This window comes from Danio rerio, chromosome 2, assembly GCF_052040795.2.
Source record: "Danio rerio strain M-AB ecotype USA chromosome 2, GRCz13ab, whole genome shotgun sequence".
NCBI classification, from domain to species: domain Eukaryota; kingdom Metazoa; phylum Chordata; class Actinopteri; order Cypriniformes; family Danionidae; genus Danio; species Danio rerio.
Genome location: NC_141022.1, coordinates 28,307,322 through 28,334,665, shown reverse-complemented (window position 1 = coordinate 28,334,665; position 27,344 = coordinate 28,307,322). Strand labels below are relative to the sequence as shown.

Genomic DNA, 27,344 nt, shown 5'->3' with positions numbered 1-27,344 from the left:
TAGAGTAGATGTTATAAAAGAGCAAGAGAGCCACCTACTGTCAAAGTAGCTTGTGTCGTCTTCAGTTTCCAGCTGTGGAATAAACTCTGCTTTCTGCCTTAAAAGTCCACTCCAGTCCAGACCATGAAAGAAGATGTGATGCTTGACCTCTGCTGCCCCTCCTGAAGATTACAGCATAAAACACTGAATCAGGCTACATTATATATATATATATATATATATATATACAGTCTTGTGCAGGGCTTGACTAAATATATACACCAATTTAACTGAAAATAAAGCTACAATTACAATCCTAACAGGTTCTAAGCATTCAAATCATAAATCATTAACAATGAAGAAAGCCAAGTAGAAATTACTGTCAAAAAAATAAATAAACAAACACACACACACACACACACACACACACACACACACACACACACACACACACACACACACACATTTATTTGGTTTATTTATTTATTTATTTTTGGTCTAAACTGGCAAAAGCACTCACCAGTTCCCAATCTCTCCAAGGGACTTTGTCTCAGGAGTTTTGTGATGAGGTCTTGAGACTCAGCAGGCAATGCATCATCACCCACTGGCCACTCAATTTCATCTATAGAGTGACAAGGACACAAACACACAAGCACAACATCAGCTAGAGCAGTGGTTTCGTTTTTCTGTGATTTTATTGCGATAGGAGGCGTTACGATGGCTCAGTGGGTAGCACGATCGTCTCACAGCATGAACGTCACTGGTTTGAGCCCCGGCTGGGTCAATTGGCATTTCTATGTGAAGTTTGCATGTTCTTCCTGTATTCGCATGGGTTATCTCCAGTGCTCCGGTTTCCCCCACAGTCCAAACACATGCGCTATAGGTAAATTGAATAAGCTAAATTGGCCGTAGTGTATGTGTGAGTGTAAGAGAGTGTCTGGGTGTTTCCGAGTGTTGGGTTGTGGAAGGGCATCCGCTGCATAAACCATATAACATAAAACATATGCTGGATAAGTTGGTGGTTGATGCCGCTGTGGCAACCCCGGATTAATAAAGGGACTAAACTGAAAAGAAAATGAAATAATGACATTGCTTTTGGCATATAATTTTACAAGGTTACAAAGATAACTATTTGGAAATAATTCATCATTTTATGATATGATCATGGTATGATTTTGAAGATAAGTGCATCTGCATAAAATATACAATTGTACAAAAATATACTAAATAAATAAATTAAAGCCCAGAAAAAAACAATAGAAAGACAAAAATAAAACAAAATAAACCGCACTTTATGGTTTTCAGCTGGAACTCAATGATCTAATTTAAAATAACACTGCATAGAGTCTTCATTATACAAATAAACAATAAAAAATGTTAAATAATAATTTTATATACACACACACACACACACACACACACACACACACACACACACACACACACACACACACACACACACACACACACACACACACACACACACACACACACACACACACACACACACACACACACACACACACACACAACAATTCTTTGTTAAATTGGTAAACTTTATAATTCATTGTGCCCAAATGTTTTTTCCGTTTCACTTATAATTATAATCACAAAACTTAAAAATCAAACCAACATAAAACAAACCCTGCAAGCTATGATATTTGGGTTAAACTCTAAAAAAAAAAAATGACTCCACAGATCACGTGTTGCACTGTGGTTCCTAGACAATTATAATGCCAACTTTACATTGCAGTTCCTGCGATGTGACATTTGCAGTTTCACACATCATGATATTGATGCTGAAATAATATATTGTGCAGCATAATTTCATAAGTGCCTATAGAGTTATGTCCAAAAACTGAAAAATTTATGTAGGCAGCATGCAGAGACAGAAGGCAAGACACTTTATCTGACAGCTTTTTGAGGGCATCAAAGTACAATGCTTGAATGCATAATCCTGTGCTTTCCATTCAGCGATGCATCTTCAAAAAAAAGATAAATTGTTTACATCTTTCGAACCTTCATAAGTTTCTTTTAATTAGGAATGTTGGAATGTCTTTGTCCAATGGAAGTCAATGGTTACAGGTTTTCAGCGTTCTTTGGGTTAAACAGATGAAAGAAACTTAAACGTTTAAAAACACTTAAGGGTGAGTAAATAAAGGAGTGAAACTTATTTTTCAAGAGAACAATCCATTTACGTAAAAAACAAACATTAAATCTGAAGTTTGCTACTGGTGTCAATTTTATATTTATGTAAATGTTTGATCAACCATTAAATTTTTGTCTTAATTTTTGGAGAAATTAGTATTTTGTTACTATAGTAATTAAATATTTTCTGGATTTTTACAAGTTTTGTTATAGATCATCTAACAATTTTGCTGCCTTAGAAGTCTGTCTGAAATCAGTGCAACAGAGTAAGTGAAGCTTTTTCCATTTACTTGACCATCAGCAAGGTTTTAAAAGCTTTTGATGCTCACCACTGACCACTTGACCAAAGAGCTCTTCTGGTGTGTCTCCAAAGAAAGGCACGCAGCCCACCAGGAACTCATACAGGATGATGCCCATGGCCCACCAATCCACAGGTTTACCATAACCCTGCCTCAGAATCACCTCTGGTGCAATGTATTCTGGAGTGCCACAGAGCTGAAAAAAAATAAAAATAAATAAAAAATACAACAGAGGAAAACTGAAAATGCTGTAATGTTTTCTTTCTTACGTGACACACAGTGCTGTAGATATGTTTATAACAATACATTATCACAATTTTCTTCACTGCTGTGACTTTCAAATCTCAGTTTCGTGTTTTTATAAGTGGGAGTTACTGTTTTGTTTTTCACAACAGTTCTTCTGTATTTTGAAGCCATCTTTTTTGTATTAACAGAGAGGAACACAATGGAAATAATGCAAATGCTTATTGTGCTTTTATCCGCAACAGTTTCTTCTTTTAACAAGTTACGTCTAGATCTATGGGATACTACTTGTTATTCTGTACAGTTTGTTAAATTCTGTCAAATAAAATTTAATAAAATTTTGTTTTTTTAGCTTGTCAAATGAGGACACTTGTGAGTGAAATGTAAATATTTTTGACCACAAAAGAACAATTGTAGAGATTATATAAAATTTAAGTAACAAGAAATGTCATGTTTGTGCACACAAAGCTCTTGCTTGGCCTCAAAAAATGTGAAACTGCTATTCCTTTCTAGAACTTATAAAACCACATTATGGCTGTTGTAAAATGAAAAATAAACTCTATTAAACATCACCTAATTTACTATTTTCTCAAAACTATTACATTCCAACCTCATTTCATTTTGTACATTTGTACTTTTTAGAACTACAACAGCGATAAAATGAATAAAATTAAATAATATATAATTAAACAAATAAATAATAAATGAAAAACATTATTAAAGTAAAATAAATTAAGTGATTAATTTAAGGTATTAATCAAACAAAAACCTTTTCCTTTTCACCTCCTTTCAGGAATTTTGTATTAACATTACAATGAATAAACCAATCAAACAAAATATATATAACAATAAACAGACTCCTCATCTAGAATGTTATTAAAATAAAATCAATTATTTAAAGACATAATTTTCATACAATTTTCCAACCCATTCCATAAGGCTGCTTTGACCTTTCACATACTTTGCACATACACTAGCTGACAAATGTTTTGTTGCTAATCTCAGTTGTAAGAACAACAATTAAAAACTTGACTTCAGTTGATCATTTGGAGAAGTGGCAGAAGGAAGATTTTTCTGATGAATCATCTGTTGAACTGCAACAATTAATCACAAATACTGCAGAAGACCTATTGGAACCCACATGGATCCAAGATTCTCAAAGAAATCAGTCAAGTTTGGTGAAAGAAAAATCATGGTTTGGAGTTACATTCAGAGATCCGCATAGTGGATGGCAACATCAACAGCCTGAGGTATCAAGACATTCTTCAGCAGGATAGCGCTCCTCCTCATACTTCAGCCTCAACATCAAAGTTCCTTAAAGTAAAAAAAGGTCAGGGTGCTCCAGGATTGGCCAACCCAGTCACCAGGTATGAACATTATTGAGCATGTCTGGGGTAAGCATTCTGAAGTCTGAAGGAGGCATTGAAGATGAATCCAAATAATCTCTGAAAAATAATACTCTGAAATTCCTGCAAGAATGCTTCCTTTGCCATTCCAGATGACTTTATTAATAAGTCAGGACGATACGTATGGATGCAATCCCCCAAGCTCATGGGAGTCATACACAATATCAATTCCTTTTCCACTTCACCATGACCTTATATTCTACAATGTACATTATTTTTGTTTGAGTGACACGACTTTTGTTTAAGCAAAGTCAGACCTTACTGTCCTAATTAAATAATTAAAAATAAAGGCATGATCCTATTTTTATTTTAGTAAAATAGGCGTAATCTAGATGCCTTTGCCTTTCATTTAAGCCACTTCTGATACCAAATGATCAACTCGAAGTGGAGTTATTTTTTGTTGTTCCTAAAACTTGGAGAGGCGACAATACTTTTGTCACGTTGTGCACTTTACTTTTTATGGAAGGAAAAGAAAAAAAAAATACACACGAGGTAGAACTTTTAAAATTAGTACAGGATGTGATGTGCTCATGTACAAGTAGACCAACCTGTTTATCAATGAACTCTCTGGTGTCTTTCTCCATGTGCTCCTCATACAGGTTTGTGGTCATGTTCATTAAACCGATTTTAGACAAGCCAAAGTCAGTCAGTTTAATATGGCCCATTGACGTAATGAGCAAGCTGAAAAAGGGAAACAAACACAGTGAATGCAACGTTTTGAAGGACACAAAGTCATGCGTAACAGCAGGATTGCATCATGGAGCAGCTCTTACTTGTCAGGTTTGAGATCCCTGTGCACAATGCCATAATTATGAAGATACTCTAGTGCAAGAACAGTCTCTGCAAAATACATTCTGGCCATGTCCACCGGCAAGGGACCCATGTTCTTAAGCAAATTTGCACAGTCTCCACCTGCAAAGATGATTTTATAATAAATAATTGAGTTTCATACTTTGACTATATCCATGAGAAATGATGTGCGTCATAAGATTAGATGACAGCACGACGACTCCGACTCACCCTCCACATACTCCATGACCATGCAGAGGTGTCGGCGAGTCTCAAAGGAGCAGTACATGCTGACCACAAATGGGTTTTCTGCAAATGTCAGGATGTCTCGCTCTACAAACACCTGCTGGATCTGGTTCCTCAAGATCAAGTTCTGCCGGTTGATCTTCTTCATTGCAAAACGCTGCCTTGTCTCGCGGTGTCTGACAAGGTATACAGCCCTGCAATCAACAGAAAGATCAGAATCTCATATTCTTAATAGTTCACATATACCCAAGTATTTAGTTTCACATACTGTATGCATACACTAGTGTGCTTGAGATGTTATCATTAGCACATTAGGTTGTTTTCACATGACCTCACTGATGACGCGTGGAATTCAGATGGAGGGCAGGAGGTGATTCTTCTACATAGAAATATTTTGATGTTCTGATAGTGATTCCTGTTTTATGTTGTTTATGATTGTTTAAATCAGCCAAAATAAGTAAGGCCAGACAGCTTTTATAGACCTGCAAAAGTTTTTACTTATAAATAGGAGAAAGTTTCAAGAAACTGGCTGAAAAATGGAACAAAAGGCGACATGTAATAAACATTTTTTCAATACATCTATGTGTTCAAGCTTTTTTAAAAGCGATAATTCATTTGACAGCAACAATGAAGATTATATACAGGCTTAGCTATGTGTATAAATGTTACTGTGTTGTATAAAAATCAGATACAAACATCACTACACTTATGCAAAATCCAGGAGAATACAAATAAATGTACCCTTCCATGTAATCGCTGTAATGAAATCTCCATCTTGTTTTGCAATAATCCAAGTCTTAACTGGCGTTTCGGCGGAATAAACTACTGCAACGTTAACGTTTATATGCGCAACAGTAGTGAATGTTTGTTAATGGTATATTCACCGACAGAACAAAAAAATGCAACTCTTGCGACAAAACTAGACTGTTATTACTGTGGAGCACTTTTCCCTCTTACAAAAATAAACATTAATGTAATGTAGACTATGCGTCCACGCTTTTCTATGCTTTCATCTGTTATTTCGGGATGTCTGGAAGATATCCACATGGAGAAAAAACTATAATAATTTACAACAAACATGTTTTTGAACCACATAGTAAAGTGTATAAAGTGTATAACTCTTTGTTAATGAATAGAAGAGAATACTGTAGTATTGTAAACTAATAAACTGTAATGTATTGTGATGGTTTATAATTATAGCGTAGAAAACTGAAGCCTATTGAATAATTTGTTTATTACTACAGTTGTGTTGTAACGATTTTCATGAGCATTTATCAACTAAAAGAGTGATGACAAACAAGAGTGATGCGTTCCAAAATCGGCTCAAAATATGGACCTCAAATTGGACAAAATCATGTTCTTAAGTTAAAAAATAAATGTGTTTCCATTCAAATTCCCATAAAATATATCTTCTCTAACTGCTCAAAGCCTGAAGACTTGTTTTGACCTTTAGCATCAAGCACTGACTCATCCAGACTGCAAAATGGGCCAGAAATCTGGGCAAAGTTGTGTAGCGTATTCATTCCTTTAGTCAACGGATGACCTAAATTCATATGACTATAAAACTGCCAGTTCCTTCTCTGAAGAAAAGAACAGTGAGGGTGAGCTCACCCATAAGCCCCATTGCTGATGAGCTTTATGGTCTCAAAATCTCTTTCCAAAGGCTTCCTTCGAGGTGTCATGATTCCAGGACGATTCTGAAGCACAAAAGAAAGAAAATAAAACTCTCAAGAGCAGAACTATACAAAAATCTGACAGAACACTATACTGAGAATTTAGACTCTTCTTTGATCCAAATATTTTTCAATTCTTTAAAAATATTAAAAGAATACTATATTCAAATATTTTATTTACATGTATTAAAATATAGAAAACACCATATCACTTCTACTTTTATGTAATGTTTATATAATAAATTTAGTCTTCATGAGCACAAGATATATTCTAAAACTACTTTAAATGTGACTCAATCCATCCCAATTACTGCTTTTGGACTCTGTTTTTTTGACTAAAGTTTTAATTAATCTAAATTAGGCATTATACCAGACTTACTCATTTGATATGACCTTTTAGGTATGCAGAGAGAAAATGTGTGTGGGGGGGGGGGGGGGGGGGTGATGGGGGGGGTGGTGCTGGGGGGCTCTTAAATCTATTTGTTTTGCCAAAATTAGTCATTACTACATTTGGATTGAATTAGCACCGTGCATTGTTGATTTCATTTGAGTCAGATAAAACTTTTGACTTATGCAATGGTGGAAAGGATGATTGTTTAGACCTTGCTGGCAATGTAACGTACAGACTGGACCTCATGGAATGGAAAACACGAGACCTCCAGCAGCTTAGAGAAGCAGTGTTTATTTTCTTACCTCTGCAGAGTCATCGAGCTCTCTGCTTGAGCTGCCTGAGCTGTTGTGCTCAAGTTGCACCATGTCTGAACCCAAAGACAAGAGGAAAATCAATCACTTGTTTGCCTAAAGCTAGTATTTAATTATACGTTACAACACAGACAGGAAAAAAAAACAATAATTTTTGGGTGGGGTGATAGATAAATCATAATTATACCCTCCAGGGGGTCTCGGGTGAGACCTAGTTGGCTGATGATGTATCTGGGGATGTCAGTCTTAATTCCCTGGCCAACTTTGGCTTGCCCTTCTGCAACTTCTAGACGCTGATAAAATTCCTCAGGGTCAAATTCCTGTTTATCAAAGAGAGAAATTAAATGACATTACTATCTAAAATGGCATGAGACAACAAATTCAGACAGTAATTACAAACTTTATGTGCATTTGAAATAAGCAACATTTAAACAAATGAATCAAATCTTTTTTTTTTGAAAAAAAAAAAAAAAGTTCTAAAACTATTGAACAACACACCTTGTCTTATGACAATTTTGAAAAAATACACAGCAAAAATGGTTCTTACTTACACATTTTTTGTCTTGGTTCTAGTCTGAATATCTAAATATTCTTAAATCAAAAAGCATTTTCTAGACAAGCAAAACAAGGTCTTGATTTAAGAAATAATATGGCAAAATCAAGAAATTTTCCTTAACACAAGCAAAATAGATATTCAATTTAAACCAGCAAAACTAGATCTAAGATTTAAACAATGGAGTTTGCAAGGCATAACATCCTTCTGTCTCATTACTACTGATAATGAATTAGAAAGTTTTCAACAACTTTTGAATACATATAACTTCACATATAAACAAGACGTTTTCCGTTATATTCAAGTTAAAGATTATTAAAATATAAACATAAAAGATTCAGAAGATATAGAACCAACATTAATGCAGGTATTTGTAGAAACTCACAAAAAGTAGTTGAATAAGAAACTAGTATCAATAATTTATTCCTGCCTGACATTATAAAAAATAAAATAAAAAAAAACACTCAACAATGTATTTAAAACAGAAACGGGAAAAAGAAGCCAATATAACTATAACAAATGAGTAGGGCAAGACAGAATCTGCTGACCTTTTTTTCTATTTATGCAGGGAATTTTGGTCGAAGTCTGCAGATTTTTAGCGGAATTATTTTGGGAGTGTCATAACTAAAACCGTAATATATGAAATAAAAAATAATATCTTTTTAACTTTTATTTAATGTTTAAAATGCTAATCCAATTAGATCAACTTTTTTGGTAAATAAATCATATAATATATCTAGTGAAAGACAGAAAATAATACTGTACAAACTGCATTGTACATAAATCAGATGTACATTTTCATTTGTCAATAATATTACAGTAATTAATTAAAAAACTGAATATGGATTTACACACATTTACTCAAGAAAATAAACAGAATTAAAAATGGGCTAAAAATCGGCGGAAAACAGAATTAAAGATGGGCTAAAAAAATCGGCAAGATTTGAATAAAGAGATAAAGGCAATAGTGGGATTGAATCTGGAATGTAATTTTAAAACTTAATACACTACTAGCAACTAGCAAAAAGGCTATTACAAGGAAATGGCTCAAGGAAGATCCTCAATCTGTAGGTGAATGGCATGATATTGTAAAAGGTATGATATGGAAGTACTGACACTTTGCTTGAGACAACAAGCCTATAACATGGCTGCATACTGGGCACGTATTTAGAGCTGTAAAGCTTAACCTTTCGATTACAGGTGAAAATTTGAAACTGTTGGAGATGTCCAAGAGGGGTGAGGCGTGATCACCAGAATGGGGAAGTCCCCGAGTAAAGTGAGAAAATATGATACATCAAAGTTTTAGAATATGGTAAAACTTTACGCAGTTTTCATCTGTTTTTATTTTATTCATACTTGTCTCTTTTATTCCTGTTTATGTAAAGCACTTTGAATTGCCACTGTGAATGAATTGTGCTATATAAATAAACTTACCTTGCCTTAATAGGGTAAAAGATTGAGAAGAGTTTAAATTTTATTGTGGTGCTTTTATATATATATATATATATATATATATATATATATATATATATATATATATATATATATATATATATATATATATATATATATATATATATATATATATATATGTGTGTGTGGAGCTTGTTGATTTTTGGTACGTAACCTTTAACAAAATTTTATATAGCAACATTTTATCAACCATAAACACGAATGTAAATAAGATTGTATACGGTAATCTTTGCCACTTGTATTGTATGTCTTTTTTGTTTCCATGTTCCTTCGAAAATGTTTTTTTTTTTTCTGACTGTTTTGAATATATATTATACAAAAAACAAAAAAAAAAAAAACAGGCAAAACAATCTGCCAATGGGGTAAGAAAAATATTCTTGTTTTAAATCAAAAACAAGATTTTTTTTCCCCCATTGGCAGATTATTCTGCTTGTTTAAGCAAAAGCTCGCTCACAATTTGGGCACAATATTTCTCAAAACAGAACAATATTTTTTACTCATCTAGAAAATGCTTCCTAATTAAAGAATTTGTAGATATTTGGACTAGAAACAAGACAAAAAAATCTAGGTAAGAAAAACAGTGTAACTTTCTGACTTTTCTTTCTTTGATACATACATTACTTCATTCATTCAGACTTCCTACCGCTAATAAATGACATATAATTTGGTTTGGTTGTCCATTTATTATTAAGAAACAAAACAACATGAATGTCAATTGTAAATAAATGTAAAACATATGCTTTTTAAAACGGTGTTAATCATCATTTTACCAGACATTCCAGTAGTCTTGCTGGCCTGGAAATAATGATGAGAATCTTCTTCACGAGTTTGGCAATCACAGTCACTTCCTCACTCTCAGAGCGCTCATATGCCTGTGGGTAAAAGAAAAACATTCAGGGCCAATGCAAATAAACTACACGAGCTCAAAAACAAAACAACCTAAATTTTTGCATGAAGATTGGAGGACTCAAGCACAAGGGAGAAAAAATGTGTTTTTAAATGCTAAAAGTTACAGAAATAAGTGACCCAATTCACAGTGTGGGGACAGAGACAAGCAATCTTGGAATAAGAGCATAAAAACCCCTTAAGCTTCCAATGACATTAAAGAAAAAAGGCATAGTTCACCCAAAAATGAATTTCTGTCATTATTAATTTAACGCTGTATCATTCTAAACCCATAAGACAGCACTTCACAACTGTGCAATGCAAAATAAAAAAATAAAATGCTACTTTTTAACATGTTATATTTAAATGCTACTCTATAACATGTTATCTTTTAAAACACAAGCATCTTAGAAATGAATTTGTTGCACCACGACTTGTTTCCTCTTGCTTCATTTGATCAGCCCCTTTCCTTCATTTGCTATTCATGACTTCATAGGCATGAAGCAAAAACTCCTTGGGGAGACAAAACAGTCTCTCACTTGCCCTAATTAACCATCTCTCCCTTCACAGTGTTGACATGACTGCCAGGCCACACAGACACTGCAGACGACGAGCGTGATCTCTTCAGTATCCTTCCAGGCAAAAACTGCACATGACAGCAGCAGTTTGGTATGAGGAATGAAAGCTGCCAGTTTACTTTAAAACTAACCCAGGACAACATGTGCCTGTTTAGATATTACATGTTATTGGTATTGCAAGTTTGTCTTTTTAAATGAAAATGCCTCAATGCTTCTGTATAGATGCATAATGGATGTCATTTTTTAGAAAAAAGAAAGCAGGACACAAATAGGGCCAATTAAAAGAATAAGACAGGGCTTTTGGGGCGATATGTCAAGAGATATGAGGCTCTCAGTCATGTAATTATTTATTTAATGCCATGTCAGCAACCAAGGCTCTTTTCATGTCAGGAACAATTCAATAATAAATACACAATTTAACAAATGAATCCATCAATTAAATAAGATGTTTAGCATTAGTATCAGGGTTTCTGCAGGTTTCACCAAGTTCAATTTAAGACTTAAGAAATTTTAAGACTATTATATATGAAACTTTAGACTTACACATGGGTTACACTCGATTTTTTTCAAAAATCTCAGTGATAAAAGATTTTTAATTGCCCCATCAAATTTTTTTTATTCAATACATTTAATAAGGGGAGTCACGTGATGCAGGCATCAAAGAAAGACACGTGTCAGTGAACTCCGGGGGTGCCACATCAGTTGTTACTTTTTTACTAGTAATAATTTATCTCTAACTGGATCACATGTTCTCTTAGATATGTTTCATCCATTAATCAGAGGAAATTTTTAAACTTTTGGCGTGAGAAAGTGAACAAAACGATTTGACGTCAGATCCCTGATACCCCGAAAGATAGCAGCTGAACAAAAAAACTATCGCTTAAATCTCTCATGAAAGCGATTCGTGAACGTAACAACGAACTTACATCTCAAATAAATAAAACAAGCGAAATCCAAAGTTCTTTGTTCAAAATTTAACTGTCACTTTCAACTCTAGTTGACCAGGTCGACGAAATGCAGGTCAGGATTGGTGCTAACGAGGACAATTTGACAGACTCCTGCGCGCAAATTTTAAAGATGGAAAAAGAAATAACATTCCTAAAAGAAAAAAATTGATGATCTCGAGAACTGGAGTAGGAGATCAAAATAAAGTTTATAAACATCCCGGAGAAGTCAGAGGGCCGTGACACAGTTGGATACTTAGAAAGTCTCATCCCGCAACTGTTAGGGAAGGAAAACTTCACTACTCCGATTACTCTGAAGAGAGCCCACCGCGTCGGAAGTGTTTCCGACAGGACCAGACCCATCATCGCTGAATTTCTAAATTACAGAGAAAAGAATAAGGTTCTTTGACTGGCTATAATTAAAGGTGAACTGTCCCTGAATGAGAAGCGAATCTCTTTCTAACCAGACTATAGTGTTGAGATGAAATGAAAGATAAACAAATTTAATGACATGAAGAAAAAGCTTCGGGAGAAAGGCACTGAATACGCCATCCGCTATTCAGCCACACTGTGAGTCCGATATCAAGGAGGATTCAAACTATTCTCCACCTCACTTGAAGTTGATGCTTTCCTCGCTGAGATGGACAAGGTTTAATACATTTAATAATACAATAATAATAATTTTGTTTGAATATTTTTTTATTAAATTTCAAATATATCCATTCACAAAGCCTAAAACTCTTACCAAGTATAGAACAAAACAGCTGACAATTACTTCAGTCTACAATAATAATAATAATAATAATTTTATAATAAAAAAATATATAGGTCAGTCTCCTCAGCAGTAAATAAATGGAGAACGTTTCAGCGCAATATGTTACAGTAGGGACCTTATTAAATGCTATTTTTAAATTAAAAGTTTTATTGAGATGGATTGTTGGTGATTGTATGGGCGTTAATGCCCGGATTGGGTAGCTATACATGATCAAGGGAAAAATAAAACGTGTTAAAAAAAGATTTAAGACCTACAACATAACATGAGTATTTTTAAGACTTTTTAAGACCTAAAACTTACCTTTTGACAATTAAGACATTAAGACTTTTTAAGACCCCGCAGATGCCCTGTAATACAGGTATATGATAAAAGTTCTAAGATTTTTCTTGATGTCACTGTGCTAAAAATGTCTATTAGAGAGTTAATTTCATAACAAAGTCTTATATACGACATCTGGTAAAAATCACTTGATCGAATCAAGTCTAAAAATGTCTTAAAATTCTGTTTGAGATTTCAGATTGTCATGAGGCTCTCAGTCACGCTTGGATAAAAGGAGACAGGCTGTGGCTGTATTAAAGGGATTGTTAACCCAAAAACCATGAATAAATTCATCAGAATCTGTGGAAGCAAATAATTTTTCCTACTATGAAAGTCAATAGCTATAGTCCTACAACATAGAGCTGCATGATTCTGGCTAAAATAAGAATTACCTTTTTTTTTTTTGCTTAAAATCAAGATCACGATTCTGTAGATGTAAAATAAAGGTTAATATGAGTAGGCTATTATTATTGTTATTGGTCAAACATGTGGTAAAACAATAATAATAAATTAGGCCTCTGTGTAGGTCTACTGTTGGTTAAAATGCTACATTTTGTATAGTGCAGTTATACTGACACAGTGTTAAGCATTTATTTTAATGTACAACACTTTGTGTTTGCAATGAAAGAAAAAAACATATCAGATGCTTGTAGTAATCATATCTCGAAAATGCAAGATGATCATTTAAATGTGCGCGCCGATTTCACTTTCACTGCCGAGTGCGCTCATCTCAAGGCTACCGTCACTTTGAGGAAAAAGCATACATGCAAATCATACTTCCTGCACAGCTCCCAAACGACCATTCTGTGCAACAAACTGACTGTTACTTACGACACTATTACCTGTTATTCACAGCCTATGCAGGTTCTGAAGAGCACAGGCGAGTCTTCTCGGTAGTAAACAAACATCGTGTCAGCTCATGCGTGAATTTGCAGCCGCGAATACATCATTACATGACAGAGATGACATTTTTGGGTAAATTAAGTCTTATAAATACAGAATGTGACTCTTTCAACACCATTTGGAGGTGTACATGTTGCAGAGCACTGTATATAAAACAATGTGAAGACTTCAGCGGCAGTCTTTACACTTCTTTCCTGACCTTAAAAATGTATTTGGTTGTATTTGGTGTGTAGGGTCGAATCGAGATCACAATCTTTTATCAATTAATCAGGCAGCCCTACTACAACATGGGTCAAAATATCTTCTTCTGTGGTCAACATTAAACAGAAAATCAAAGTTTTGAAACCACTTGAGCAGGCATGTAACAATTCAATGTTTTTTGTTTTTTTTAAATAAGGTGATCTTTTATTATTTCTGAAATGCTGCACATTTCCATATAAAATAAAACAGATAGTCAAATAAATTTAAATACTATTTTTTTAACATGCCCCTCCAACCCCTTACTTTATTTAATATAAATAAAGTAGCTTTATTTAATACAAACTAAGACTTTGTGCTATTCTGTCAGTGCTGGGTTGGAGCTGGAAGGGCATCCACCGCATAAAACATTTTCCAGAGTAACAGGTGGTTCATTCCGCTGTAGCGACCCTGGATATTCAGGGACCAAGCCAAAGAATAGTGAGTGGGAAAGTTCAGCATATATACTTTCTCTGGCAAGAGGGGGGATTTCTGCACTGGGATGTCTGGCGCTGATGAAAAAACTACATCGATGACATTAAACAAAGATTATAAAAGTTGTATTCATACTGCCAGTTTGATGACAGGCCAGATATTGGCTTGTGTGGGCTGGCACTCCTGCGGTTTGAATAAAGACAGAACTTCCTCAATATCAACATGTACACTCGTCACCACTTTAAACTATTAATACAACCTGATCACCACATATTGCGCATGTTATGTGGGTTTACTATAAACACAATGATCCCTGCAGTTCATAAAATCGCGATTTGCATGACATGCCAACTAATCTAAATCCTCTCATATCCCAATCGATTTCAACAATATGAATTAATACATCCCTACACTCATAGATGAGTGTATATGAAATCTTGTGTTACCTCTCTCTTTAAGGCCCAAAGCAAAATGGAAATGGCTATATAAAAACAGCTAGATGAATAAACATGACATGACATGACCTGACTGGATGGCAGAGCTCAGGCAAATGTCCACATTCGTTGCTGTTTTGAAATACATCTTGAATGGCTGTTACTCACCACTGTTCTTTTAGTCATGTTCATCATGCTACTGAAAGCAAAGTGTGCAACACATATTTACATATTTAAATGCCACTGTCAGTAGTGTGGGTAGTATCAGGATATTTGTTAACTGTATTGACCTTATTCTTTCACATAACAGAAACCCAATTATCTATATCAAGAATTCCATTCTCATTTACTTCCATTGATTTTGAAAAGTCCCATGAAATAAAGTTTTAAATGTTAGTACCAGTATTGATAGTTTTAAAGATATCTGTAAGCTTGTGTGCTCCGAAACAGTGACAAAATTCATGTTTGGAAAATATAAAAATGATACAAACATGTAAAGCTTGTAGTTTGTCACTTCCACCTAAATAAATCAACGGTTTTATTCACATCACCTCAAACTAGTTTCTCATTTAATCACAACCAATCACTTACTCTCTAGTATCTCACATGCCCCGCCGCCATGAAGAAGTTCCTCATTTGCTTTTCATTTGATGCTTTTAGCTAGAGCGGTGATAAAACAAAATACTATTATCTGTTTTTTTTTTTTTTTTTTAAGAGGAAAAAGCTACACTATGTCCCACCCTCTCTTAGGCCCCGTTTACACTGTCAGGTCTTGATGCCTTATTCCGATTTGTTGCCTGTATATGATTTTTTTTTTTGCCTGTCTTGTTTACACGTTCTTTTAATTGTGACCCATACCCAATTCACGTGTTTACATTTGCTATACAATTTCTGACGTCGCGCATGCGTAAAGGGGGGTTCTAGCATATGTGACACACTGGCCACGATGGAAGAAATTGTCTTGCTTTTAGCTCTGCAAAATATACGAAGTTCGGCCAACTTTAAAATGATTTTGAGACAGGGGAAATAAAAAAGGGCTGTCATCGCAGCTTGCGCCTGGTTTTTATATGATGTCCTCCACCTTTCAGAGGAATTTATGGGTACGAGAAAGATCTCATGTCTAGTGGGAGCAAATTGTGCCGACTGACCACTTTCCTCCTCCTCTATGTTTCCACTGTTGTTGTTGTTTACCGCGTCAGCGTCTACACAAACGCTCTTCCTTTTACGTCATTAAACCGAAGGAGAAGCACCACATTGTCGCAAGTTTCATGATGTAAAAAATGGAATTCCTCAATAAATCTAATTGGCCTGTTTACATGATAGTCGCATTGCTACATATGCGATTTATATCTGATTTTTTTCCATATATGAAGGAGGCCTGAAACCGATCTCTGAATATCCGAATGCATGCGTTTTTTTTGTTTTCTTCAAATTTACACGGTCATAGAAGACATCCGATCTGTCACATATGAGCAAAAAATAAACAAATAAATTCAGAATTGGGTCACATTTAAAGGGCACACAGTTTACCCCTTTTTTAAAGGTGCAGTAGGTTATTCTCTTCAGAAACATTTTTTGTTGTGCTGGTTGAAAGTCTCTTCACAGTCCAATAGTAATGATTACAGTAAATGATCTAAATGTGTTTATGTGTGTTTTTATATTCTGGGTAAGGCATAAAACTAAAAAATGTTTATGCAATTAAATAGAGTCGGACTGACATCCATAATTCCGATAAGCAGCTCAAACTGTCTGTCAGCAAAATGCAGATTCGGACGCATATCCGCCATTCGCGCGTGCCCGTCTGCATAAGCGCCTTGGAGTCATGAGACAGACCTGGAGAAATCAAATGCTGAATTGAAACTTTTAAAAACCTGAATCAATATGTGAGTTACTTTAGCACGCTGGAGGAAGGACGACACCATAGCTGAAGTATTACTGTTAGACAGGTAATGTTCTGTTTCAAAACTATTTTAGTCAGGCTAAGCTTATGTCAGATTGTGTTCTGTTATGAATGACTTATATGCACAGACGTGTTGTTCAGCCAGTGAAATCTGCCGGCGAAAAAATTATGTGATTATTTTCAGTTTCATATGGTGCTTTTACAGCATCTATAATGTAGATTTATGTTTAGTTTAACAACAAAACATCAGTAAATAGCGCTATTCCGCCTAACCTGCTTTATTGAGCTGAAGTTGCTTTTATATTCACATTGGGTTATTTTTGAACAACCACGCTACTCTGAATATTCGCTCTAAAATAGCATGTAAGTGTCTCTAAGTAAGAAATGTAATTCCTGCACGGCGCTGGCTAAACACCAACTAACTGGCAAATGACATGAACCAGTGGGTTGTCTGTCTGCTGTTGTGACGCGGTGCGCGCGCTCGCTATTTCAGGAGGTGTGGCTTTGAATCACAGTCCCTCCCTGTCGTCCAAAGATAATATGCTAAGCCACAGGTGTCAAACTCAGTTCCAAAAGGGCCGCAGCTCTGCACAGTTTAGTTAAAACCCTAATTAAACACACCTGATCAAACTAATTGAGTCCTTTAGGCTTGTTTAAAACCTACAGGTAAGTGTGTTGAAGCAGGGTTGGAACTAAACTGTGCAGGGCTTCGGCCCTCCAGGAATTGAGTTTGACACCCCTGTGCTAAGCGGTTGGCATTTTGGCAGATCACCTACTGCACCTTTAAGATTTAATATTAATATTATGGTTCTTCTAAGTGTGCCAGTTTAGGTTCAGTTCAAAACACAGTTCACATTTTTTTTTTTTTTATAATGTGTTAAAAAAGTGTTATTTTATGGGAGTGTACACAGCTCACTGCTTTAGGGGTGTGTTGCGGCTTCCCACCCAATGTAACAAAGGGGGCCAAAACAAGAGCTCCCCCCGATCTGTGCTGTGTTTGGCAGACAGAAAGAAGCAACATGAGTGAGAGGCGCTGAGCGTCACTGAGCTGCACTTCTGGTGTGCGACCTGCAGAAAAGTTTGTTATTTTATTTCCAATGGAGGAACACGCACATAAGGCAACACGTTCGCACTTTCCAGCTGCACCTAGTTGTTCCAGCTGCACCTAGTTGTTCCAGCTGCACAGGGAGCTTCTGTGACCGCGAGAAATGCAAACGGCTGAAGTTTAAGGAAGGTGCAATGAAAAGTACACAGGTTTGCAAACCCACCTAAAGTTACAAACAATAATTCCGATTACAGGGATCATGTGGTGAATGTTGATCTTGTGTTGAGCCTAATGAGCCTTACATCTAAAAATAGAGCAAGGGTGTTCCTTTAGTGACTTGAATCACATGCTGAAAATGGCGGACGTCAAACAACAAACTGAGGACATGGTGATGCGCACCTGTCAATTAATATTGGTGGGCGGGGGGACCGCACTCCTACGTCAAGCTGCGGTCGATCTAAAGACCGCTCTAATTGGTCCACTGTTTTAATGTTGTTAAATTTAAAAAAAAAATTTAAAAAAAGGACTGGGTGTGTTTTTATCAACCCAATATGACGGTATATACACTATACCTACACATATGTCTGTCCAAACAGCTTGAAAAGTAGATTTTTCACCATAGGTGCCCTCTAACTGGCAGTGTAAATGGGGCCTTAGTGTTTCGATTGATATTATGTTAAACATCAAATAAAAATGCACATTTCAAAGCACTTCACTGTACCTTTAACTGTAAAAAAAAAAGGTATTTTCTTGTAATATTTTTATCTAGAGTCATAAACACGCTTGTTTGTAGAGCCCTATAGGCAAATGAATCAGAAGTCCTGAAACTACTGCAAAAAAAGAGCTTACTTCTGCATTGCACAATAAGGTGAATGCAGCTGCTTGGTTATTTCAAACTTCCTTTTATCACCTAAATAAAGAAAGGCAAAGATATTTGCTGTTAGTATAGCAGGGTCTTTACAGGGCAGAAAGGTTTACAAATACCTTTTTAATGGTGCGCTGTAAGTGAACGTCACAGCATTGACACACACACAGCTAAGACTGGTGTTTGAAAAGAATTTGTAAATATGTGCGGCACACTTTCCTCTTAGTAACAAAGCAAACAACAAAACAGAAATTGGTGACAGCAGAAAGCATCTAGTAATAGCAACAAGCATATGTTAACACAAGCACCGCAATTAAAGCCTTTCCATCAAGTTACAGGCATATGAAAACAAATCTGTAGACCTGAAAACTTATAGTAAACTACTTATGATGTTTCTTCCAAATGACAATATTCGTCTTTGATATTTTGAAGAAATGTTATGACATCTTTATAGTATGAAACAAATATTAACCTTTTAATCAAACCCATACCTAAGGAATCCAGAAAAACTGATTTTAAGTGGTCACGTGTACACATTCTTTGAAGAAAGCAGGTGGAAAAAAACACTTCCTGTGGTGCAATACATAGTTAATATTGATCGAACACTGATGAACTTATTGAACAAATAACTGACATTGATCAAAAATTAACAAATAACTAAGAAATGCTAGAACACCACGCCCAAAATACCCACACGGAACTTCCTCTGAGAATCCTGACTGAGAGCAACATGTACACTATACTGACGCGGAGAAGAAACTGTTGAATTAAGTTGTTATCTTTGTTGTATGCCCGCACAAACGTATTTTTTTCGTAGCTTAACCCACAGATTGAGATTGAACCACTGAAAGCGGATATTTTTTGGTATTTTTCTGAATTTTGAAGTCTGAAGAGTGTGGAGCCTGGCTTTCTATAGAGGATGAGAGGGCTCGCAGATTTCCCCTACAATATCTTAACCTGGGTTGGCAACAAAATAAAAAAGAAAATGTACTTAATATATAATTTTTCCAATAGTATTAGGTTTGTTGTTGGTTGTGCAACATTTAATTGAGACATATGCTACCCTTTACAAAATTGGGGTCAGTAAATTGTTTTTTTATGCTTTTTAAAAACAATTCTAAAAATATCTAAATTTAATGGTTAATTAATTAATATAATTTCTAAAAATATATTCTTGCCTTTTTTCCTACTAAGGAAGTCAAAGGCTAAAAAACAGCATTCTTTAAAAGAGCTTCCGTTGTGTTTAAAAGTAAAAAAGGAACTCGGATGGGTTGAATAAGGGTAAACGATGAGCAAATTTGAATTTTTATCTTTTTTGTACTGAAATTTATATTGCTGTGCGTTTTTTAAAATGCAAATTTCAACAACATAATAAATCTCTCATTTTAAATTCAGTTGTACAACATGTTTTTGTACCTCATGAAGAAAATTTTCTAATTTCTCCTGAAGTTCCATGAAGTAGCTGGATGTGATGAGCCCCTTTCTGGACTTCTCCAGACAGTCTCGGACGAGCTCGACCAGCTGGTGCTGAATGAAGCCCAGCACTCCATCAGCAAGAGGAGGAGCGCTGTCTGGAGAATAGTCTGCAATCACTGCCAGCAAACGCCCCTCCATCTGAGCCGTAGCCTGAAAGATAAAAAAATAAAATAAAAAAAAGAACTAAGACGTTGTAGGTGACAATTGTCATTTATTTTGTTTGGACCAACCAGGGCTCCAATTTTCCCACAGCCACAATTTAAACAAAGTAAATAGCATGTGATGACATGACGTGGCGTCCGTGTCTGTGGTGGAAAACAAAATGTAAATGTCTGAACTTAATTACCTTTGGAAACCGTTCTTTGTAAACGTGATTCATCATCACAATTTCATTATCAAAGGAGCCACATGTTCGCCCAGGGCTAAAAAAAAAACAAAGATACTTCAGTTAAATTGCATTGGTGTTCATGCACATTTACTTTTAGAATTATGTACAAACAAATGTAATTGTGTCACTAATCACTCATCTTGATTCTGTTTTAAACCATGCATGACTGACTTTCCTCTAAAGAATTGTGAAGGTCTTGGTTCTTTTTTTCCTCTGCACTTAAAATGTCTGAGCCAGAAAAAAATAAAATTCTTTGTGTGCATTAATGTCGTTACTGATCACTTAAATCGAAATAACATCAAAACTAAATATGAATAATGTATACAGAAATATACAGCAAAATGTATATACAGGCTACACATTGCTTAAAACAGTAATATATGACTCATAACTTGTTATTAGTAAATGGAAATTGGTATTTTTTGCATTTTTATAGGCAATTTCATTTATTTTGGTTTGAAAAGCAAAGTTAATGCAATGTCTTGTAATAGGAAATCATTGTGTTCTTTTCAAAGTGGTTAACATGGCGCAAATGTCAGCTGAAGTTTAGATTTTCCAACTCAAGCATTGTCTCTGTCACACAGCAGGAAGTCTATTCAAGTCTTTACGTTGACTTAACATGTAAATCATTCACGTTTGACGCTTAATCCGCATTTGGTGTAAAAACACCAATAGGGACAGTGGAGAGCATTGACAGGAAACCATGGGGAGCAGAGAGAAAAAGGAAAATTATCGGCTGGTAATTTACTCGGGTCACAAAACTCGTATAAGTATAAAACAAGTAGAGGATGAGTAAACTATGAATACATTTTTATTTTTGGATGAATTATCCCTTTAAACTATAGTAGTGAGTTTATTTTAACCATATCACCATACTTTTCAATTTCCTTACAGGTTACGGCAAACTTGCCAGGGTGATTAATCACTCAAACTGCATAAACCAACAAATCTGCCCAAATCTGTCCACACTGAGAGGATTGCCGAGCATTAGCTAATTAAAATACGCTGTTTGCAAACTTTTGCCCACAGCTTTGCGAGAGTGAGTAATACCTTGGCATGTACAAGCCAAACTAATCCTTCATCCTTATTCATTTGGCATCAAGAAATTCAGAAGTTACAAACGTACAGTAAACATTCACCAGCTTACTACTTTCTCTCTATAGGAAAATGCTGCATTTGACATGTTAGCTGAATGAGCAAGCAGAAACCTCAGACTGCGGGAGCGAGGACGGAAACGAGAAGGCTGTCCATCCTCATCTGCCACACTCTCTGTGCTCCTGAAATGCTTGAAGAGGCGATTGAGGTCATCTGGGGTGGGCTGAGAGGGCAGCTGGTGCAGGAGCTCCTGTGAGGAGGAGGAAGACTAGCACAAGAAAGAGAGAGACAAACACAGCAAGATTCAGATGTTTAGGATGTGTTCATATTCAATAAAATCTGTTTGGTTCGATCAGATCAGACAAGGGAGACATTTTCTAGTTTACACCTGCTGCTATAAATGTCTCATTTGTCCACCTTTGACAGCTTTCTACAATTCTTTAAGTACAAGGTCTATGGGTGGGTGTATACTATAGACTTTCTTGATCTTTTGAACCAATATTGCGAAATACAATTGTGCAATTTATACATGAACACAAAAGAAAAGCAGCTTCAGTTTTTGAACTGATACCTGAAAATCTATGTCAAAGACTGCAAGCTCACATTAGAGTCAGGACTCTTAAGGGAAAACATTACATTTTTACCTTTAACCTGACTTTAAATTTAGTCTTGCTAGACCGTTTGCAGGAATGTTTATGAATTAATTAAGAAGGCAGCGAGATAACAGTGAACTAAAACAAGAAAGTAGATTCAGAGCCTGTGTTAGAGGATGAATTTTTCCATACCCGCAGGTGACAGTATCTCTAATGTCTTTCCACAAAAAGAAACCAGAGCTAGTGCTGCACACATACAAACCATAAATAAAGCAGCATTTAAGATATCAGAAAAAATAAAAGCCAGATTATTTGAGTTCCGTCTTGACTTGCGTCATTTGCTTAGTTTCTCCACTTTAGTTCTTGGTTTGGACAGCTAATCAGAGTGTTCAATGCTGCCACAATATACATAACAAACTAGAACTACGAACTAGGGTCCAGTTTTTATTAGTATTCAGAAGGTCATGATTCACACTCATTAAAATACTTTGTATAGTTTTTATTTTACATTCTTCTTTAGGTGATACAAAATACAAACTTTTCAGCACAATGCCTTCCTCAGCGTGCACAGCTTTAAATAGCAAAATTTTAAATGATCACGGAGGAACTCTGAAATTCTGTATCATTTGCAAATATTAATTTATTGCAAATATTTAAAGTCTGTGTGGACCAGAAGTAGCTGAGACTTATTTTAATGTTGATGTACTACCAACAGAAACTAAAAAAATTGAATAGGAACATTCTTTTGACACATCATTCTCGCATATTAAACTAATGGTAATAGGGGCGAGATTAAATAAATTGTGGCTAAAGTAGATTTTAGATTCTATGCCCGAGCCAACCCCTGCCACTATCTTCAGGATCTTCGGGCTGTGATCAAGCATGATCGTCAGCATCAGCATGATCAGCAAAACTGTAAATCCTGATTTTGCACAGACTTTAAAGAATGTGACAAAATCAAAACTGGCTTCTTTGCCTTCCCTCTTGTCTTGACGAGACATTTGCTTAGTTTTGTCACTTAAGTTTTTGGTCTGAGAGTCTCAGAGTGGTTGACGCTGCCCAATGGCTGACTGTCCGATTGAAGTGAAATGCAATCAGCTGTGAGAGTGTCTACACCACAAAAGCAATCTGATTGAATGTTTTTTCCACAAGCTCCAGAAGTGGTCAAAAGTTTACAAGCTTTCAACCTTTACTTATATAAATCCATTTTTAACGTTGTTCGCTACAGACCAAAAAAAAAAAAAAAAAGACTTTGTAAAGACTTGTGCCTGTAAAGACTTGTAAATCATACAGACTTGCGCCTGTTGCATCACTCTTATAGATGCGTGTCAAAATAAAAAAGTCACAACAGTTGTTTAGCTATGAACGTACAAGAGCCTGCATAGCGAGGCTGGGCACACGTTCTCAAATTGCATGAAATACAAGCGGTGAGCATCTGACAATCCAAAGCTGCTTATTAGTCTGTGCAATTATGCAAGGCAACTACAGGATTGGACATTTTCCATTGTAGCTTGAAGTAAGTCTGTGGTATAGAGGGTAATTGAAGACCAGGCGTAAACTGAAATCTCAGTGGAAGAGAATGAGCAGAAGAGCACATGACTGGAGCAGCGCTTGGAGGAGGAAACCAGAGAAGCTTCACAGTTTCTCTCCGAATAAAGTCTTCTCTGACACTGACTCAATAGGACATTGTTGAACAAGGCTGACCTCATTGCGTAAGCCATGAATGGCTGTACAGCATTTCAAAACAGAAAGGAGCTTTTTTTTTTCCTTTTCTTGATGGGAAGACAAATGTAAATCAATTTACACCATTGGGAATTATCCACAAGGATTAATACAGTAGAAAAAAATCTGCAGGCAAATAACAAATGATTTGAGCAGTAGAATTTCAGTGCAATTTCCACAAAAGAATAGTAAAATAAAGTATATACTGTCTTTATAATATAAAACAAAAAAATATCTATGGATATTTATATATACCACACTGCGCATTTCTGTCTCTAATGTTCTGCATTAGTACTTTTGCTGTACTGCTCTCTAAAAGTAAAAACAAATAGCATGCAGATAAAACATTTCATAACACTTTCGATTACTGAACACATATTTACAATCAATAAAGCTCCACAGGACTGCTTTCTGATAGCAAGTAAGATACTAGCTGTAGATGTTCTGTTTGGGTATGGGGTAGGGTAAAGAGATCTACAATATGATAATGTTATACAAAATAGAGCAGCAATATGTGCTTAACAAGTACTAATAAACAGTCGAGTAACTAATTAACAGGAAACGTGCAAAACATTTTTATATTTGATATATATTTTTCGTGTATACACAAGCTAAACACATCTGCTCTGTGCATACTCTGCGTATATAAAGAAAACACTGCAGAGGAAACGTATTGATGGCTCAAGAAAACGAAAACAAAGAGAGATTTTCAGAATAACTGAGGGGGCCCACTCACTGAAACAGCAGAACTGGGTGGGTTTGTTCCATATCCAGACGAGACAGATGCCACAGACCACCGTCGTGTGTCTGGTCTAAAACAGGGCAGAGAAATAAAAAGACACCATGATTTGCCAATAAAGAGTCTCCATACAGATAGATTAAAGTCAAGGTTATACAAGTCACCTAATAATAAAGGAGCATCTTGATTCAGCCATACATGAAAGATCAATCTGCTATAGACACAAATACAACCTTTGAAAATGTAGGGATCAAAACTGGGACCAATGCTGCATTTATTTCATATACTAACACAAAAATACCGTACATACAATAATATTGTGAATTAGGGATGCACGATATATTGGCGGCTATATCGTTATCGGCCGAAAAACGATATTTTTAAGATTATCGTTATCGATCCAATGTCATAATTAGGCCGATATATTTAAGCCGATAAATTATGTAATTGTACAGACCTGCCTGTTGCGCTTGCGTGGGCGGAACATGTTCAGACTTGCCCAGTGCACTCCAATAGTGCTCTAAGTCCATCCATTCTTCACGTGGCATTGCTGTGCGTTAATAACTCAGTAAGTAACCACGTTCCTTATCATTGTAGATATGCTTGATTGAGAGTCATTGTGTATTTTGCTTTAAATCGCCTCAGGAAAAATATTACATGTGTAAACCTTTCCTGCTCTGTTCTGTTCTCTGCTCTGTTGTGTTAAGAGATATCAGGGGAGATTCACTTATTACTCCAGGGCCGAATAATATTAGTTTCGGGGTAAACTCTTTTCATTGCAGCTGGTGAATGAAAGAGGACACATGTAACTTGGTCCAAAATATTTATTACTTTTCATGTGGTACAAGTAAGTCACCAAAGAGGGAACATCAGAGAAAATGGTCTCATTGCGAAAAAAAACGCTCCTCTTTTCTCTCTCCCTCTTTTTCACACACACCCCAAACCGCAGCCCAGTCCCGTTGGAAGGACCCGCACATTTTACAACACTTATAAACATAACGTTGTTTGTAATCTTATTATTTGTTATTATCAACGCATTGCTAGTCATGTGTTGTTGATGTAAGATTGTATTCAGTTTGATCGGAATATTCATATTGATTATAACGAGCGCGCGAGCTGTCACTGCACACACACACACACACTGTAGCACGGGGGAGAGGCAAGAGGTGAATCCAGTAAAAGGGGCTTTTAACCAGCCACTCATTCTGTCTTTATATTCTGCTCTGTGTTTGTCATAAAGTCAGCTCAATGCAGGTTTTGTATCAAAATCTGACTCTAATGGCAACTCTGCCTCTACAGTTAAGTAAAACTCTCAGCGGTTTATCATAAACTTTTCATCGATCATTTTACCGCGATTGACGGCAAGAATGAGCGCAGAAGCGTCTGATTGACAAGCAGCGCCTACATGTGACATGTCAAAATGCCAAATGGGATGAATCTGTGCAGTATTTTCTAAACGTACTATCTGTATTTAGCTGTTGGCTTGTTCGGTGGCTCTAAACTGTCAAAACACCTCTGATAAAGGCTTTTTCGGACATGATATATTTGTACATGTGTACATCACTGTAACATGTTTTATTCATGACCATTTGAGCTGGTTTCAGTTCTTAGCTCTTTCATTTTCATCTTAAAATTTAAATATATTTATCTTGCTTGTTAATTAAATACCATTTTGTTATTTAAACTATTATTTTTAAGCAACAATCAACTTGCATGTCAATTTGCTATGAAGAAAAGGAAATAATTTTTTGCATGCTAATTTATGTGAAATCGTGAATATAGGTCTATAATCACCTTGCAATTTTGAAGTTATAGCTTTTTTGCTTTGAGTATAGGCTATTCAGTTCATAAGAACAGTTCAATATTTTATGAAGTTTGCTGTATAAAAATATAACAATTTAAAATATTTATGATTATCGGCCTATACATATCGGCTATCGGCCTCCAAGTCTGAAGAATTATCGGTTATCGTATCAGCTAAAAAATCCGTATCGGTGCATCCCTACTGTGAATTATTAAGAAAATAAAAATCTTTGATTATTTAACTAGTTTTGGTAACTGCAATACATTTTTCATGACTTTTTTTCAGGAAAGAAAGGTAAACAAAATATTTTTAAAAAATCTTAAACAAAAAAATTGAGCACACATTATATTAAACTGCAGTGTATGGGAGAGCAAACATTAAACATATCAAGAAGGGCTGCACTATATTAGAAAAATCTGATATTGTGATAGAAGACGATTTGAATAGCACTACAGTGTAAAAAAATAAATGGCAGCTGTGGTTGACAGTATTTAACCGTTAATTTAACTGTCATTTTTATAGTAAACTACCAAATTTTTTTTTTAATTTATAGAGGTAATATGTCTGTATTTTGTATAACGAACATCTACACATCTTTTATTAAAAAGTTAGACATGTTAACACAGTCATATGCAGTTAGTGATGAGAAAGTTACATAATGAACCAATGCTTATCACAAACAACTTTTCCCACAAGC

At 35.5% G+C, this 27,344-nt stretch overlaps 1 protein-coding gene across 4 annotated transcripts in view; it reads right to left on the bottom strand.

The window, feature by feature from the left end:
• Nucleotides 1-27,344, bottom strand: part of mast3a (microtubule associated serine/threonine kinase 3a) — a 60,618-nt gene that overhangs the window by 20,155 nt on the left and 13,119 nt on the right. For all 4 annotated transcript variants that reach the window (XM_087240835.1, XM_087240836.1, XM_087240833.1 and 1 more), the window contains 14 exons: nt 24,841-24,916; nt 21,903-22,057; nt 20,653-20,728; nt 20,247-20,456; nt 10,282-10,383; nt 7,673-7,805; nt 7,477-7,541; nt 6,722-6,807; nt 5,096-5,304; nt 4,849-4,987; nt 4,624-4,756; nt 2,457-2,622; nt 500-601; nt 39-161 (listed from right to left, as the gene is read on the bottom strand). In XM_087240835.1, coding sequence (XP_087096961.1) covers nt 39-161; nt 500-601; nt 2,457-2,622; nt 4,624-4,756; nt 4,849-4,987; nt 5,096-5,304; nt 6,722-6,807; nt 7,477-7,541; nt 7,673-7,805; nt 10,282-10,383; nt 20,247-20,456; nt 20,653-20,728; nt 21,903-22,057; nt 24,841-24,916 — 1,775 coding nt within the window. The remainder of the gene's footprint in view (nt 1-38; nt 162-499; nt 602-2,456; nt 2,623-4,623; nt 4,757-4,848; nt 4,988-5,095; nt 5,305-6,721; nt 6,808-7,476; nt 7,542-7,672; nt 7,806-10,281; nt 10,384-20,246; nt 20,457-20,652; nt 20,729-21,902; nt 22,058-24,840; nt 24,917-27,344) is intronic.